This window comes from Euleptes europaea, chromosome 20 (assembly GCF_029931775.1).
Source record: "Euleptes europaea isolate rEulEur1 chromosome 20, rEulEur1.hap1, whole genome shotgun sequence".
NCBI classification, from domain to species: Eukaryota; Metazoa; Chordata; class Lepidosauria; order Squamata; family Sphaerodactylidae; genus Euleptes; species Euleptes europaea.
The window spans coordinates 19361724-19377734 of record NC_079331.1 but is presented as its reverse complement, the minus strand read 5'-3'; the positions used below and the strand labels follow the sequence as shown (position 1 = coordinate 19377734).

The 16011-nt window shown below is 47.5% G+C and overlaps 1 protein-coding gene across 5 annotated transcripts in view; it reads left to right on the top strand.

Moving 5' to 3' along the window:
- Positions 1 to 16011, top strand: part of MCTP2 (multiple C2 and transmembrane domain containing 2) — a 140199-nt gene that overhangs the window by 30836 nt on the left and 93352 nt on the right. For all 5 annotated transcript variants that reach the window (XM_056865713.1, XM_056865717.1, XM_056865716.1 and 2 more), the window contains 2 exons: positions 607 to 642; positions 10528 to 10692. In XM_056865713.1, the coding sequence (XP_056721691.1) occupies positions 607 to 642; positions 10528 to 10692 (201 nt within the window). The remainder of the gene's footprint in view (positions 1 to 606; positions 643 to 10527; positions 10693 to 16011) is intronic.

The following is a 16011-nucleotide window of genomic DNA, read 5'->3' as shown; positions in this document are numbered from 1 at the left end:
GCCAACCAGGTGCCTCTAGGAAGCCCACAAACAAGACGATTGCAGCAGCACCATCCTGCCTGTGTTCCAAAGCACCTGATATAATAGGCATGCTCCTCTGATACTAGAGATAAGCGCCTTCTTTTTAAGCTGTGCAGAAGGTCCCAGGTTCAATCTCTGGCGGCTCCACTTCAAAGGATCAGGTAGGAGATGATGTGAAAGACCTCAGCCTGAGACCCTCGAAAGCTGCTGCCAGTCAGCGTAGGCAATACTGTGCTTGATGGACCAAGGGTCTGATTCAGTATGATGCAGCTTCATGTGTGTGTTCATATCTTTTCCTGGAGAAGGGGGGTGGCTTCTGCCCCCAACAGTCTGTCTGAGGGTGGCCCCATCCCAGAGAATGAACAATTGAGGTGACGGGCTGACCTAGCTGTGATTCAGAAGACAGAAGAAGGGACATCCTGGATGGTTTTCCTGGGGGTGTTTGCGGGCCTAAAACTCTGACTTGCTGCTTCCATCTGTCCAAGCTAGGTTCAAAACTGGTGACTCATTCTCCCAACCTTTTTTCTCTCTCTCGGGGCTTCACTTGGATTGCTCGTTTTGGGCCGACGGGGGTTTCGCACACAGAAGTGGACAAATCGAAGGAAGCTCTCTACGCCAAAGGTAACCTGCATTCAGCCTCGAGCTTGAGTTTACCTTCCAGTCCATGAAAGCTCGAAATTTGTGTATGAGAACTGTGTCAGGTAGCCAGACATCCACAAGATAACAGAGGGCGATAAAACACCTCAGGAGAACCCTCCCCAATTTGACTTGCGGTCCGTGTACCCTAGGGTTGTGATCCTCCAGGTAGTAGCTGGAGATCTCCTGCTATTACAACTGATCGCCAGCTGATAGAGATTAGTTCCCCTGGAGAAAATGGCCGCTTTGGCAATTGGACTCTATGGCCCCATCTAGCTCACAGGGTGTTTGTGGTGGGGAGGGGAAGGGAAGGTGATTGTAAGCCGGTTTGAGTCTCCCTTAAGTGGTAGAGAAAATCGGCATATAAAAACCAACTCTTCTTCTTCTTCAGTGCCTTTCTTCCCAAAGTTTCTATTTGAAAATAATTGTGATAACGCTTTTTGAGTGGGACTTGGCAGGTACCCAGAGTTCTGGCAGGTTCTCCCCCCACCCCCATGGAAAAAAAGTTAGAGAAGCCAATGGCAGGAAGAAAGGGCGGTAAGGTGAATCATGTACAAAAAGAGACAGTAAATGACTAGGAGAAAGGAACCGCCTAACCTTTGTCTTTTTCGGTTGCCGTCACTAGAGGGTAGGAGAGCTTCAGCTCTCCCTAGAAGAACCACAGTTCAGGGTCTTAAGGGGAAAAAAAAGCATCTGTGACCGTCTGAGAAGCTGTAAAGGATTTCCTAGTAAGGCTGTTTGGGCAACACCTGACATAGCAGTATTTCCTGGTTTATTGATTTGGCTGCCGCACTAAACCGCTAGCGTTGTACATCAATAACTATCTTTAGTTAGGAAATGCTGGGCTGTGGAAACCATGCCGGCCTTTGGCTCGTTCTCCCTCTCCCACTCTCTCTCTTTTTGTGGCGGAACATAAAGGCTACAAAGAAAAATTGCGAGCTTGGGGAATACGGGCGGGCGTCTTGGGGAGGTTATGGACGAACGGTCAGGAGGCATGTGATGGGGCAGAAGATATGTGGACGGACTGGAGGAAAGGTACCGAGAGAAAATAAAAACAAGCTCTCTAATGGATTTGTATGCTCCCTGCCACTATATCGGCTCTGGCAGGCTACTGAACAGAGAAGCTCGATAACCGCGCTCTGTGATGCTGGGTTCAAGCCCCGTCCTTTATCCTGTTAATTCAGTTATTTTTGCTCCCCTCAGAAAAGTGCTCTGCTTGCCTTCCCCCGCTTGTCTTGGAATTGGTTTGGTTTAGTCAGGATTATTATTATTTTTAATACATTCAATGGACAATCAATGATAGATATATACCTAAACTAAAAACAGTTGCATAATCACATAAAATCACATAAAATACTTTACAGCTCTACAGCAGTAACTCTTTCTCAGTTAACCAAAACTATATCTTATTACAAAATGGACATTTCTATTTGTTGAATTGTTCTTGCCCATAAGAGTTCTGCACTGTTTTTTGTTTTTAATATTTTGGTAAGTGGTTAACTTCACTAAAATATAGACTTCTTTCATTTTTTATATCCAATCACATATCTTAGGGGAAGTTTTCTGATTCCCCTGCCTAGCAAAGACCATTCTGGCTGCAATTATCATATGTAAATCAACTATCCACTGATCTCTTGGAATATCAGGATGATAATTCAACAACAAGGTTTCCAGCTTAAATGGAATTTGCTTCCCCAGACCAATTGACATAATGTTTACAACCTGTTTCCAAAAGACTGATGCCCGATAGCATACCCACCACAGATGAAAAAAAATCTGCATTTTCATTACAAAACCAGCATCTGCTGGTACCTGTCTTATAAGGCATTTATCTAATAACTTGTAGCTACTCCAAAAAATTTCAAAATAGTAGTAACAACAAAGGTTAAAATAAATTGCAAGACATATATTACAGTATACAAATAATGAGCAAATGCAAAAAAAGCAAAAGTGTTGATAATATAACACAAAACCACAACAGTGACAGTTCTGCCAGCTAGAATCCCGTTTCGATTTCCTTGCACCCCTTTCTGTGCCTGGATCCCCCTTTCCTCGGTGGCTTCATTGTCTCATTTTACCTATGGGTCATAAAGGATAATCACCTCATTCCTGATGATAGCTACAGTTACAGTCCGAAGGAGGATATTGAAACTACTATTTTGAAAAATTTGGGAGTAGCTACAAGCTATTAGATAAACGCCTTGTAACCTCTGGTGCTTTGCACATTTTTTTCCTCTGGAGTCACAGCATTGCCAAAGCGAGCCCATGATAATCTGAGCTGAACGTCAGTCATGAGATCTGTTTAAAACGGGCCTGGTTGGGAGAGAGCCCATTATGAGCCTCCCAATTTACTAATTTCAGCGCCATCCTGAATTACTCAATTATGCGTTCTGAGCTTTGAGTTGGTTTGGAGTCCTCGGCATGTGTGGCTAGGAGTAAGCCCCATTGACAATTGGAATTTCTTCCGGATGAAGGCAGAACTGATACTAAATGGCAAATTCTGAGCATGCCTAGTTGATGGTAATTTCCCTTGCATTCGGTAGGGCTTATTACTGAGCAGGCATCCCATGAACCCAGCTGCTAAGCTCCCCCTTGTTCCATTGTGGGCATCGGCATAATGTTTCTTGCCTCTTTGAGCATTAAATCCTATGGATGTTTTTGTAGGAATCGTTGAAAAATGTTCGGTCTCGGCGGGCTTAAGCTGACATCCTTGGAGTTGGCGACCATTCCCCTTGCTGCTTCTCCACATCCCTAGTTGAGAAGATGACCTGCTGAAAGCTCTGCTCTCTTACCTGTCTTCTACTCAACTTCACCACCCCTCTTTCTACTTAATGGCTCCTGCAGGCCATGGCTACCTATAAGTCCAACCAGGTAACCTTCCTGCTTCTGCGTTGGGATAACTACTCTTGGAGAGTGTTCTCCCCACAGTCTCTATCCTGCTGCTGCTTTTTTCCCTTTCCTGCATTGCTAGGTCCTTCTCTTCAGCTTTTCCGCCCTTCCGTTGCTAGAAAACCAAGAGCCTTGCCTGATCTGAGACAAGCCCGGGTCGTGATGGTCTCTCTCCTTCCTCCCAGGACTAACAATGTTGAAAATGGCTTCCTCCTTATTACCAGCAATGGCCAATGTGAGACAGGGCTTGACCAACCATGTAGGTAGTTTAGTTGATTTTTTTATGGCATTCCTGCTGTTTTGGGGTTACTTAGCAGACAAGCGTTACTGGGGAATCTGGAGGTTCCTGGTCAACTTGGCGGGGCCACTGAAGACTCATAATGGGTTCTCCCCCCACCACTGTTCTGAGCAGATTTCACAACTGAAGTTCATCTCTGCTCCTATTGCACTTGCTCTGACACCAGAATCTTTTGTGGCTAGTTTTGTGTGTGTGAATGCTGTCAAGTCACAGCTGACTTTGTAGGGTTTTCAAGGCAAGAGATGTCGGGAGATGGTTTGCCATTAAGAACATAAGAACATAAGAAAAGCCCTGCTGGATCAGACCAAAGCCCAACAAGTCCAGCAGTCTGTTCACACAGTGGCCAACCAGGTGCCTCTAGGAAGCCCACAAACAAGACGACTGCAGAAGCATTATCCTGCAAGTGTTCCATGGCACCTTATAGAACAGGCATGCTCTTCTGATACTAGAGAGAATAGGTATGCATCATGACTAGTAGTCATTTTGACTAGTATTCATTCTGGCTAGTAGCCCCATCCTCCATAAGGAAAGCCCTGCTGGATCAGACCAAGGTACGTCAAGTCCAACAGTCTGTTCCCACAGTGGCCAACCAGGTGTCTCCAGGAAGCCCACAAACAAGACGACTGCAGCAGCGTTATCCTGCCTGTTTTCCAGAGCACCTCATATAATAGGCATGCTCCTCTGATCCTGGAGAGAATAGGGATGCATCATGACTAGTATTCATTTTGACTAGCTGCCATGGATAGCCTTAGCCTCCATGAGCAGGCCCATTGCCTGCCTCCGTGTCATGCCCTTGGTGTTCCTTGGAGGTTGCCCATCCAAATACTTACCAGGGCTGACCCTGCTTAGCTTCTGAGATCTGACGAGATCAGGCTAGCCGGGAGCTACCCAGGTCAGGCTGCTAGTTTGCCCCCTATTCCAACCTCCAACTTCACCTAGGGAGAGGAGGACGATCTGTTAGCAGGCATCACTCATGTGAATAAGTTCCACTTTTTGTTTTAAATATTTTATTGAAGTTTCACTTAAAAAAACATAACAATTACATACATGCACATGCATACAGTATGTCTACACTTCTGCGGATTTCGGTAAGTAATTAATTGCCTTTGCAAAAGCACTCTTTTTGAGCCTTACAATAAGTTTATCTTATCAATGTACACTTCTAGAACCATCGCAGGTAATTCCGTTTAGTTTGTAAATACATTGTATGTTTGACTAACTATTTATCAATTCCGAATTTATAGTTAATCTTAACTCTAAGAAAGCTGATAGGAAGAAAATAGATTCCTTGGAAATGTGGTGTTGGAGGAGAGTGTTACGGATACCGTGGACTGCCAAAAAAACTAACCAGTGGATGGTTAGAGATGAAATCAGGCCTGAACTGACCCTAGAAGCTAAAATGACTAAACTGAGGCTATCGTATTTTGGTCACATTATGAGAAGACAAGAGTCACTGGAAAAGACAGTCATGCTAGGAGAAGTTGAGGGCAGCAGGAAAAGAGGAAGACCCAACAAGAGATGGATTGACTCAATAAAGGAAACCACAGCCCTCAATTTGCAAGACCTGAGCAAGGCTGTCAAAGATAGGACATTTTGGAGGATTTTGATTCATAGGGTCACCATGAGTCGGAAGCAACTTGATGGCACTTAACACACACAAAACTCTAATTAAAAAAATTATGAGCAATATATATTGTATCTTTACTTAACTATGCTTATCATCCCTACTTTAACATTACTATAATTATTTTCTCCACTTTTTACTGCGTATTTACCCGGTTTTATAACCACTTCATCTAATACCATCTGATTACCTACACACCACTATACTGCTAAGTACAAATATCTTCCATGTCCTACTTGAGTGTGTTACACTTTCAATTTTGCATAATCATAATAAGGCATCCATTTCTTCGGTAATTCATCCTGCGATCACAGGATGAATCACAATAAGTTCTACTTTTTAACAGTGTTCAAGAGATGGGGACATCATTTCAGTTCACCGATAGCGAGTAAACTTTAGGCAGGCTTGGAGCCAGGCCTTGGCCTTTTGTAGTTGGGTAGCAGTAACTGTAGTTGGATAGTCCCCCTTTTTTCTTTTCTTTTTAAGAGAGAGAGAGAGAGAGAGAGAGAGAGAGAGAGAGAGAGAGAGAGAGAGAGAGAGAGCATGCTGAAATATTTCTCTTCTTTCCGGGCCACTGGTTTTCTCTGGAGGCTTGGCTTTCAAGGGGGCACCGAGATGACCTCATTAGAACGTTTCATCTAAGGTTTGCTTTTTGCAGGTGCTTTGGACCTCTGCACCACGGGGTATCCTCCTGCAGCTGAGTAAACTTTGTGTGCTAAATGAGCACAGCATCTGTGAATGGTTTGGCTTCTTGGGGCGGGGGGAGAGGTGGAGGAGACCAGCCCCGCGCCATTCTCGTTTCCTTTTGAAACCCAGCCCATTTGAGTACCAACCTCCATGCCCAAACAAACGGAGAAAGGGGCTGAATGGTGCCTTCGCTGCAGGGTGAGGCAAGGGTTTTCATGCTCCTCTTTCAGTCACGGATGCCTTCACCATTCCACCCCCTACCCTCCACCCCCCAATCCGTGTTATATCTGGCTGTCTCTAGTAATGCCCTGTGGCCAGCGGAGCAGCTCTGCTCTGTGAACATCTCCTGCCGTGGAGCTTTGTTGCCACAGGGTCATGAGCCATTGTCCATCGGTCCAGCTGCCTGCACATGTTCTCCTCACCCCATTCCCATAGGGGCAGTCCTTCTGCAGAATGGTTTCCCTGCCTAATGAGAAGGACTGGGGAAATTCTCTCTCTCTCTCTCTCGCTCTCTCTAGCTCTCTATTTCTCTATCATTTTTCTATCTCCATCTCTCTAGCTCTCTATCATCTCTTTATCTCTGTCTCTCTGTCATCTCTCTATCTTAGGGTTGCCAACCTCCAGGTACTAGCTGGTAATCTCCTGCTATTATAACTGATCTCCAGCCGACAGGGATCAGTTCGCCTGGAGAAAATGGTCGCTTTGGCCATTGGACTCTATGGCATTGAAGTTCCTTCCCAAACCCTCCCTCCTCAGGCTCTGCCCCAAAAACCTCCCGCCGGTGATGAAGAGGGACCTGGCAACCCTACACTATCTCCCTATCATCTCTCTGTCTCTCTATCTAAAATTATTTGGGGGCAATTTACATTGCAGCTACTCACGGGTCGCTCCGTTCCCTTCTCATCCTTTTAAGCTCAGGATGTTGAAAGATGGCTTTGTTTTTATTTGTGCATTTTGCGGCTGATTTTTAGGGTTTTTTTAAAATGTGCTTTAAAAAATCATTTTATTTTTCTAGAGTTACAGGGAAAATTCCCTGTCTTGGATCCATATGTTGGATCCCTGGCCCTCCCCCCAAAAATGTACTTTATGAATCTGGTGAAAGGGGGGGGGTCAAAGAAACCCCAAAGTCAGCCATAGAAATGAATGGTGGAAGTTACTTTGAACATGCCATCAGCTGTGTGTGTGTGTGTCGGGGGGGGAATTAACCCGCTGTCTCCCTTTGGTGGTAAAGGAATATAACAGCAATAAGTTTTTAAATAAGCAATGATGAATTCCTAGAGAGGCTTCTAGCTGTTCCTGAAGCCCTGATGTTCTGGTTGCTGCTTTCTGGTCACACGAAAACAAAACCAGTCAATTGAAATGCCTGAAACAACCTGAGGATGGGGAATTTTTCACCCTATCCCACCTAGAAGTAGGGCTGCCAACCTCTAGGTATTAGCTGGAGATCTCCTGCTATTTCAACTGATCTCCAGTCAATAGAGATCAGTTCCCCTGGAGAAAATGGCTGCTTTGGCAATTGGACTCTATGGCATTGAAGTCCCCCGTCTCCCCAAAACCCTCCCTTCTCAGGCTCTGCCCCCAAAATCTCCCGCCAGAGCAAAGAGGGACCTGGCAACCCTACCCAGAAGCTCTGTGCGTGGGACTTCCTGTAAGGAGTTGTATTGGGGTCCAAGTAGAGTTGCCAACTCCTGGTTGGGAATTTCCTGGAGATTAGGGGGTGGAGCCTGGGGAAAGTGGCATTTGGAGAGGGGCCATACATTATGCCATACAGTCCTCCTTCCAAATTACGTAGCCCTTTACTTCAAGTGAAACTGATCTCTACTGCCTGGAGAACAGTTGTCATTCCAGGAGATCTCCAGGTCCCACCTGGAGGTTGGCAACCCTTGACCCAAGAACTAGGAAGACTAGCGTCACCAGCTTGGAAGCAGATGGCTCATTGGTCAGGTTATTGGCTGCATAGGTTGTGTTAGAATCCAGATTCTCAAGTAGATGGTCAGAGACGGCTAAATAAAAGCCATATGTAGGCAAAGCGGCCTACAGTATTTGGCTTAGCCAGGAAGATTTGGGTTCAAATCTCCCCTCTGCAATGAAGGTTGCTGGATAATCTGAGGTAGTTGCTAGGTCTCAATCTAGCCTACTTTACAGGATGGCTGCACGTGTGAGTGGTGGATAGGGTTGCCAGCTCCAGATTGGGAGATACCTGGAGATTTTGGGGGTGAAGCCCGAGGAGGATGGGGTTTGGGGAGGGACTTCAATGGGATATAATACCACAGGTCTCTACCTTCCAAAGTGGCCATTTTCTCCAGGGGAACTGATCGTTGTTGCCTGGAGATCAGTTGTAATAGCAGGAGCTCTCCAGATACCACATGGAAGTTGGCAACCCTAGATATGTGTGTGGGGACAATAGGTGGTAAATTAAAAGCTGACTTGAAGGCTTCTGAGGTTCCTCTCAGCATTCTTGTTCTGCGATCTTCAAATTAGTGAGTTTTTATTTTATTTTTGGGGAGGGTGAAAGTTACCTCCTCCCAAAGTCTGGAGTGAAATAAATATGAATAGTTCACAAATGATGGCTTCTTCATTGGGGTATTGTTTTGACTTTTCGGAAACCAGCCTCAGCTATCTCTCTTCCTCCACCAGCAAAAAGGGGGGAATAAGGGAGATCAGGCTGGGGGACCGCTGTGGTTTTCAAAGCAGCGAGCGCCGCACATCAAACGCGGCTGCGCCATGCACTAAAACGTTCAAAGTACGGTGGAGATAGATAAAGGCCTTTGATGGGAAGTGGATATTTCCCAGGGACATTACAAGCAATAATCCAGATGTTCCCCTGTAATGCAACGAGTGTCCGCGGATAGACTGGAAGCTCCCGGCCAAGTGCGGCCCGCTGTAGGTTTTGGCCTCTTCGCTCCCATGCTGTTCCTCCATATGGAAGCAATCTCCCAACCCCCGTTAATGGCCAGCCTCAGATTCCATTTTCGGAGGCCTCGCAGAGCAAAAAGCGAGCCTGTTTTATGGACAAGTTAGAAAGAAGCGTTTCCAAGACAAACATCCAATTTGGGGGGGGGGGAGAAATTAGGACATGGCAAGCCACAAAATTATTTTAGAGCATATTTCACGGAAGCATGGCCATTTTTCTTCGGCAATTGGCAGATTGTAGGATTGACCTTTGGTCGCTTGCGGACATTACTCCCTTTTTTAAAAACACACACACACACCAGAAAATGGAGTTTGAAATAGTTTGTTGCTTTTAGGGAGGGATAGATCTGCCCGGGCTTTGAAGTGCATTCATGGGAATGTTCTTGTTTTAGCCTTGGGGATGGGGGTGCGAAACCCAAAAAAAAAACCCCACTCCTCTGCAACTGGATTTATGAATCAGAATCTCGTTTTCTTTTTTCTTTTTATACTGGAGTTCTTAGCCTGCGTATAAGGCAAAGCAAATTGTGTGGTTGTAAATGAGACTTTGCAACCATTTGCAAATATATGGAGGGTGGAGGATTGCAAAAGACCACAGGGCAGGGGTGTTGAACTCGTTTGTTACGAGAACTTGGTCGGGCTAGGCCATGTGTAGCATAAAATGTAATGCCAGGTACCGGAGATACAAACGTTATAGAAGACACAGGCAAAGCCAATGAATGATATTATTTTAAACTTTATTTTTAACTTAAAATACAAACATGCTTAACGCAATAACACTCTTACAGTATGTTTACTTCTAACTTAAAGGCTTCTGAGGTTCCTTTCAGCATTCCCGCTCTGTTTTTTTTTTTTGGGGGGGGGGATAAGCTTTTGAGCGCCGAAGGTCCCTTTCACAGATATAAGTTGTAATGGAGACCTCTGAGTCTTTATATCCCAGTAAGAAGGTGGGAGGGGTGTTGATTCTCTGTTCCTCCACATGAGCGGCAGACTCTAATCTTAAGAACCGGGTTGGTTTCCCTGTTCCTCCACATGAAGCCTGCTGAGTGACCTTGGGCTAGTCACTGTTCTCTCAGAACTCTCTCAGCCCCACCTGCCTCATAAAGTGTCTGTTGTGGGGAGAGGAAGAGAAGGTGACTGTAAGCCGGTTTGATTCTCCTTAAAGGAGAGCAAATTAGCATATAAAAACCAACTCTTCTTCTTACTCCTCCTCTTCTTCCTCCTCCTCTTCCTCCTCCTCTTCCTCTTCTGCTACTGCTACTACTACTTTAGAGTGCACCCTCCAAAGCAGCCTCCAAAGCAGCCATTTTCCCCAGGGAACTGAGCTCTGTAGTTTGAAGATCAGTTGTAACTGTGGTTGATCGCCAGCCTTCACCTGGACGTTGGCAATGTTGATCTCTCAAGATGAGCGATGCAAGCGAATTCTGAAGAATGATCTGCAACATCTTTTTTTGATTTTCAGGCAAGCTTCATGCGGACGGTGAGGCTGTCAGATTCTTTACGGAAAAGCCAGCTGTGGAATGGGACAGTCAGCGTGGCCTTATTGGAAGGGAAGAATATCCCCGGAGGGGGCATGACACAAATGTTTGTTTGGTTGAGAATGGGAGATCAGAAATATAAGAGTAAGGTGAGTGGTGGTGTTAATGGACTGTGTTGTGTGCTTGATTATTATTATTTATTGAATTTATACTATTCATGATGCATACCTGTTCTCTCCAGGATCAGATGAGCATGCCTAATTATATTAGGTTGTCTTGCTTGTGGCCTTACCATAGGCACCTTGTTGGCCCCTGTGTAAACAGACTGCTGGACTTGATGGGTCTTGATCTGATCCAGCAGGGCTTTTCTTATGTTCTTATGGATACTGGTCATGATGCATACCTCTTCTCTCCATCATCAGCGGAGCATGCCTATCATATTAGGTGCTGGGGAACGCAGGCAGGATAATGCTGCTGCAGCCATCTTGTTTGTGGGCTTCCTAGGGGCACCTGGTCAGCCACTGTGTGAACTTCCTGGCCCTTGAACTGGAGATGCCGGGGATTGAACCTGGGACCTTCTGAGTGCCAAGCAGATGCTCTACCACTGAGCCACAGTCCCTAGCTTCGCAGACTATGAGTCCCATTTAGAATCCCAGCGAGCAGCAAAGGATTTGTAATATGCAGTGAGGGGAAGCATCCAACCAACAGCTACGGATGTAAATTTAGTTTTAACCAGTTGCTTTATACATTCTCGCTCAGAGGGAGAAGGACATCTTCAGGATGGGTGTTTTCCGTTCCTCGTGCTCCGGGAGGCAGGACTAAAAAACTCAATTTCCTGTCCCCTGAGGGAAACGCCCTTCCTTCCCTTTCAGTTTTGTTTCCTGCCTCGTCGGGAGAGCAGCTTAGAGTCGCAGCTCTGCGCAGACCTTTACAAAATAGTCCCTTTATTCCTTGATTTTCTTTTCCATCTTCTAACCTAATACCTTATCTATTGCTTCCCTATCCCCTTAACTCCATTTCTAAAAATCTAAGCTAGATTAAAGTATCTGCCTTCCCGCCATTCCAAGATGGCGGACAAACAGCCTGACCCATTCATTGTCCCGGGGGATCTGGACCCGGGCCTCCTAGAGCCCACTCAAACAACGCAGGAGCAGCCATCCTGCAGCTATGCCTACGAGGACAAGGGTAAGAAAAAAGGGGGCCCCGGGACAGGAAAGAGGAAGCGGACCGGCAACTCTAAAAAACAGCAGCGCCAAACGCCTGCTCACAGCCGCTCGCGCCTCTCTCTCCTCTACCGCACCTAGAAGCGGCAACAAAGGGAAAGCCGCGGCAGCCCCCGCTCCTCAGACCGCTGCTAAAACTCGAGCCGAAAAGAGGGGTGGGGGAGAAACAGCAGCACATGCTGCTTCAGAAATTGCAAAGCGCGCCGCTGGCACGCAAATCGCTGCTAGCGATTACGGAGCCCAGCCCTCAGCTGCTACCGCCCCCTCTCTCGCTCCGATTGGTGCCGGGGAGATTTCAGCGGCGTCTGCCGCTCCTCCCTCCTTCAGCGCACGGGGACTTGCTCAGGCGGTTGGCGGCTCGCCAGTCCTTTCTACCGCCACGCTTCAGGGCGTCTCGCCCATACTTAACCCCAACGCGCTCACTGGCGTCTCGCCCCCCCTCCCCCCAGGCGTCTCGCCTCAATCTACACCTGGCGTCTCGCCTCCAAACGTCCCTGGCAGCGTTGTGCCAACGATCCCTACCTACCTCCCCCCCCCCTTATTGGATGCCAGTGGCCTTTCGTTTTTAAAGGCAGAACTCTCAGCCTTATTTAAGGACGCCCTTACCGAGGGCATAAGAGCAGCCCAGATAGTTTCACCACCTCCATCCATCATAGCTGGGCACTCTGCACCCAGACCAGATGATAGATCCAGAGCTCAAACGCTGGACCCATCTTCCAACAAAAGGCATGGGAAGGGGCGTAGCAACACTGTAGATATTCATGACAATGTCTTGCAACAGACCACCTCACCCTTTTCTTCTGAAAACGAAGGGAGTGATAAAGAGGAGGGCGAGTTCTCCTCAGACGGCGAAGAGATTACTGAACAACCCAAACAAAATAGGATCTTTAACACAGAGGAATTTCCTCTGTTACTTACTAAGACACTTGCAGCCCTGGACCTCTCTGATGAATCGGATAATCAATCAGAGCAGAATAAGAGAGGTTCCAAAGAATTCTTCCATATGCATGAGGTACCAGACAGGGCGGTTCCTGTCCCAGACTATTTCCTCACCTTACTAAAGGCGGAATGGGACAAACCGATGGCAACCAAACAGGTACCCCTAGCCACTAGAAAGTTATACAATATAGCCAACAACACAGCTGAACTGCTGAAGGTCCCTCTAGTGGAACCACCAGTTACAGCTCTACACTCCTCAGATCTGATCACAGAGGAGGGTTTAGTGATGATCAGAGACCCAGCTGATAGGAAGACGGAATTAGCATGTAAAAAGTCTCATCAGGCGTCTGCCTTAGCCATAAGCTCCTCCATAACATCGGCCCTGGTTTCCAGAGCGGCCATCATATGGACTCGCAAGCTAGCCCAACTTATTCCGGCAGAGGAGAAAAACGCACAGGAGGGCGTGTCAAGAATTCTGAGGGCTGTATCCTTCCTGGCGGATTCTACTCTAGACACGATGACCTTTGCTGCTAGAGCCATGGCTACTACTACTTCTGCTAGGAGGGCGCTCTGGCTTCGACCTTGGCAAACGGAACACCGTTCAAAATCGGTACTCATGGGGTATCCTTACCAAGGAAAGAGGCTTTTTGGAGATAAGCTTGATTCCATCCTGGTGGAAACCAGGGACAAAAAGAAGATGCTCCCCAAAAGTCTACGCAAGGACTCCAAAGGCTTCTCGTCTAACACGTCCTTTCGCCCATACAATACATTCCAGCGATTCAGGCCAGAACAAAGAAGAGGCAACTGGAACTCCAACCGTGGCTCCTTTCGTAGAACAGGCCGATTCTCCAGATATAACAGATTCTCCAATTTTCAAGGTGAAAAAGGAGACAAGACTACACGCCACAACAAACAATGACGCCAACCCACTTCCAGTGGGGGGCAGACTCACTCTCTTCTACCCCCAGTGGGAAGCCTCCCAACCAGACTTTTGGGTGCTTCGACTAATCAGTCAAGGCTATCAAATCGAGTTTTTCAGGACTCCGTCAGATCGGATGAGAGTCTCCCCGACCTCCAAGAACAGAGACAAACAGCACAGAACCTCCCAAGCCATCCTACACCTCCAAGATATCAAGGCCATCGAACCTGTTCCAACATCGGAACGCTCCTCGGGAATCTATTCAATCTTCTTTACCGTACCCAAGAGAGATGGCGGATGGCGCGCCATACTAGACCTCAAACATCTGAACAGGCACGTCCTCAAAAAGCGCTTCAGAATGGAAACCCTGAAATCCATCACAGAGGCCCTAAGACCGGGAGACTTCCTCACCTCCATAGATCTGACAGAAGCCTACCTTCACATCTTAATTCATCCTCACCACAGAAGATTTCTAAGGTTCCAGTATCAAGGTCATCACTACCAGTTCCGGGCACTCCCCTTCGGTCTGTCCTCAGCCCCACGCGTCTTCTCCAGGGTGATGGTGACAGTGGTGGCGCTGCTACGCAAAGAAGGAATACGCCTACATCCCTATCTGGACGATGTCCTCATATGCGCTTCGTCCACCGAACAAAGCTCCCTGCACACAAAAAGAGTGCTGGAATCCCTGGAAAATCATGGGTTCATGGTAAACTTCAAAAAGAGCCATCTAGAACCCACTCAAAGACTTCGTCACCTAGGGGTCTACATAGACACAACTATCAACGCTCTCATCTTGCCAGAAGACAAGATTATCAAGATACACTCCATGGCCAATCTTGCCTTGAAGTCCCGAACAGTAAGACTCATGACCCTGGCAAAATTACAGGGTCACATGATCTCCTGCATACCAGCTGTGCAATGGGCTCGCCTCAAAGCAAGGCCCCTCCAGTGGTTCCTCAGAGCCCATCAGAAGCACATCATCCAGAAAAGGGACAGATACCTAATCCTCTCAAAGGCGGCCAGGTCCAGTCTCATCTGGTGGACGCAACCGAACAACCTCTCCAAGGGTCTCCAATACATCAGACCCATCCCGCTGCAGATGTTCACAGACGCCTCCCTCTCGGGATGGGGTGCAACCCTACTGGGGCAACCGGCGCAGGGGTCCTGGAACCCCTCCGAGCAGAGATTACATATCAACGTCCTGGAAACCAGGGCCATATTCAGAGCCCTGCAACATTTCCAACAACAACTGGTAGGCAAGGATCTGATGATCAGAACCGACAACGTGAGTGCAAAAGCTTATTTGAACAAACAAGGAGGATCCAGGTCATCGGCTCTTCACCGAGAAGCCACAGCAGTATTACTATGGGCGGAAGCTCATCTCTCATCCCTGTCTGCAGAACACATCAGGGGATCCACGAACATACAGGCGGACTGGCTCAGCAGGCAACACCTAGACGAAGGCGAGTGGTCCCTCAACCCAGAAGTCTTTCTCCTCCTCGTTCACCGATTCGGCACCCCCCTAGTAGACCTCTTTGCCTCCAAGACCAATCACCAGACCCCAAGATTTTTCTCCAGATACCAACAACCGGGGGCGGAACAAATCGATGCCCTCCTCTCCCCTTGGCCAAAGGGTCTTCTGTATGCCTTTCCCCCCCTCCCCCTCATTCCAAGAGTCTTACGGAGAGTCCGTCTCCTCAAGGCATCAGTCATCATGGTGGCCCCTCATTGGCCCCGACGTCCATGGTTCCCATCTCTGATAGAACTATCCAAAAACAACCACTGGAGACTTCCGGACAGACCAGACCTCCTGATACAGGGCCCAGTTTGCCACCCGGATCCAAATTGGTTTCAATTAACCGCATGGCTATTGAACGGAACAGACTGTTAGACAAGGGTTACAATCCCGAGATTGTATCCACCATCCTCGCAGCCAGACGGCCGTCTACTCAGCGAATCTACAACACCACCTGGAAAGCCTTCGCTCGTTGGTGTAGACGGAAACACCGAAACCCCTTGAAACCACGCGCAGTCGGCATTCTAACCTTTCTCCAGGATGGTCGCACTCAAGGTCTGGCTCCATCAACTCTCCGCAGACAATTAGCAGCCATAGCCACTATAGTACCAAAAGTATCCGGATATTCGCTAAGCAAACATCCCCACATTAAGTCCTTCCTGCGAGGGGTCAGCCTAGCTTCGCCTCAGGTCAAACACAGATTCCCCTCATGGAGTCTTCATACCGTACTCACGGCCCTCACAAAACCTCCATTCGAACCACTCAGTCAGATAGGTCTAAAATGGTTACGCATGAAAACCCTATTTCTAACCGCGGTCACTTCGGCCCGTCGCGTCTCAGAGCTAGGGGCGCTGTCAGTTAGACCAAACCT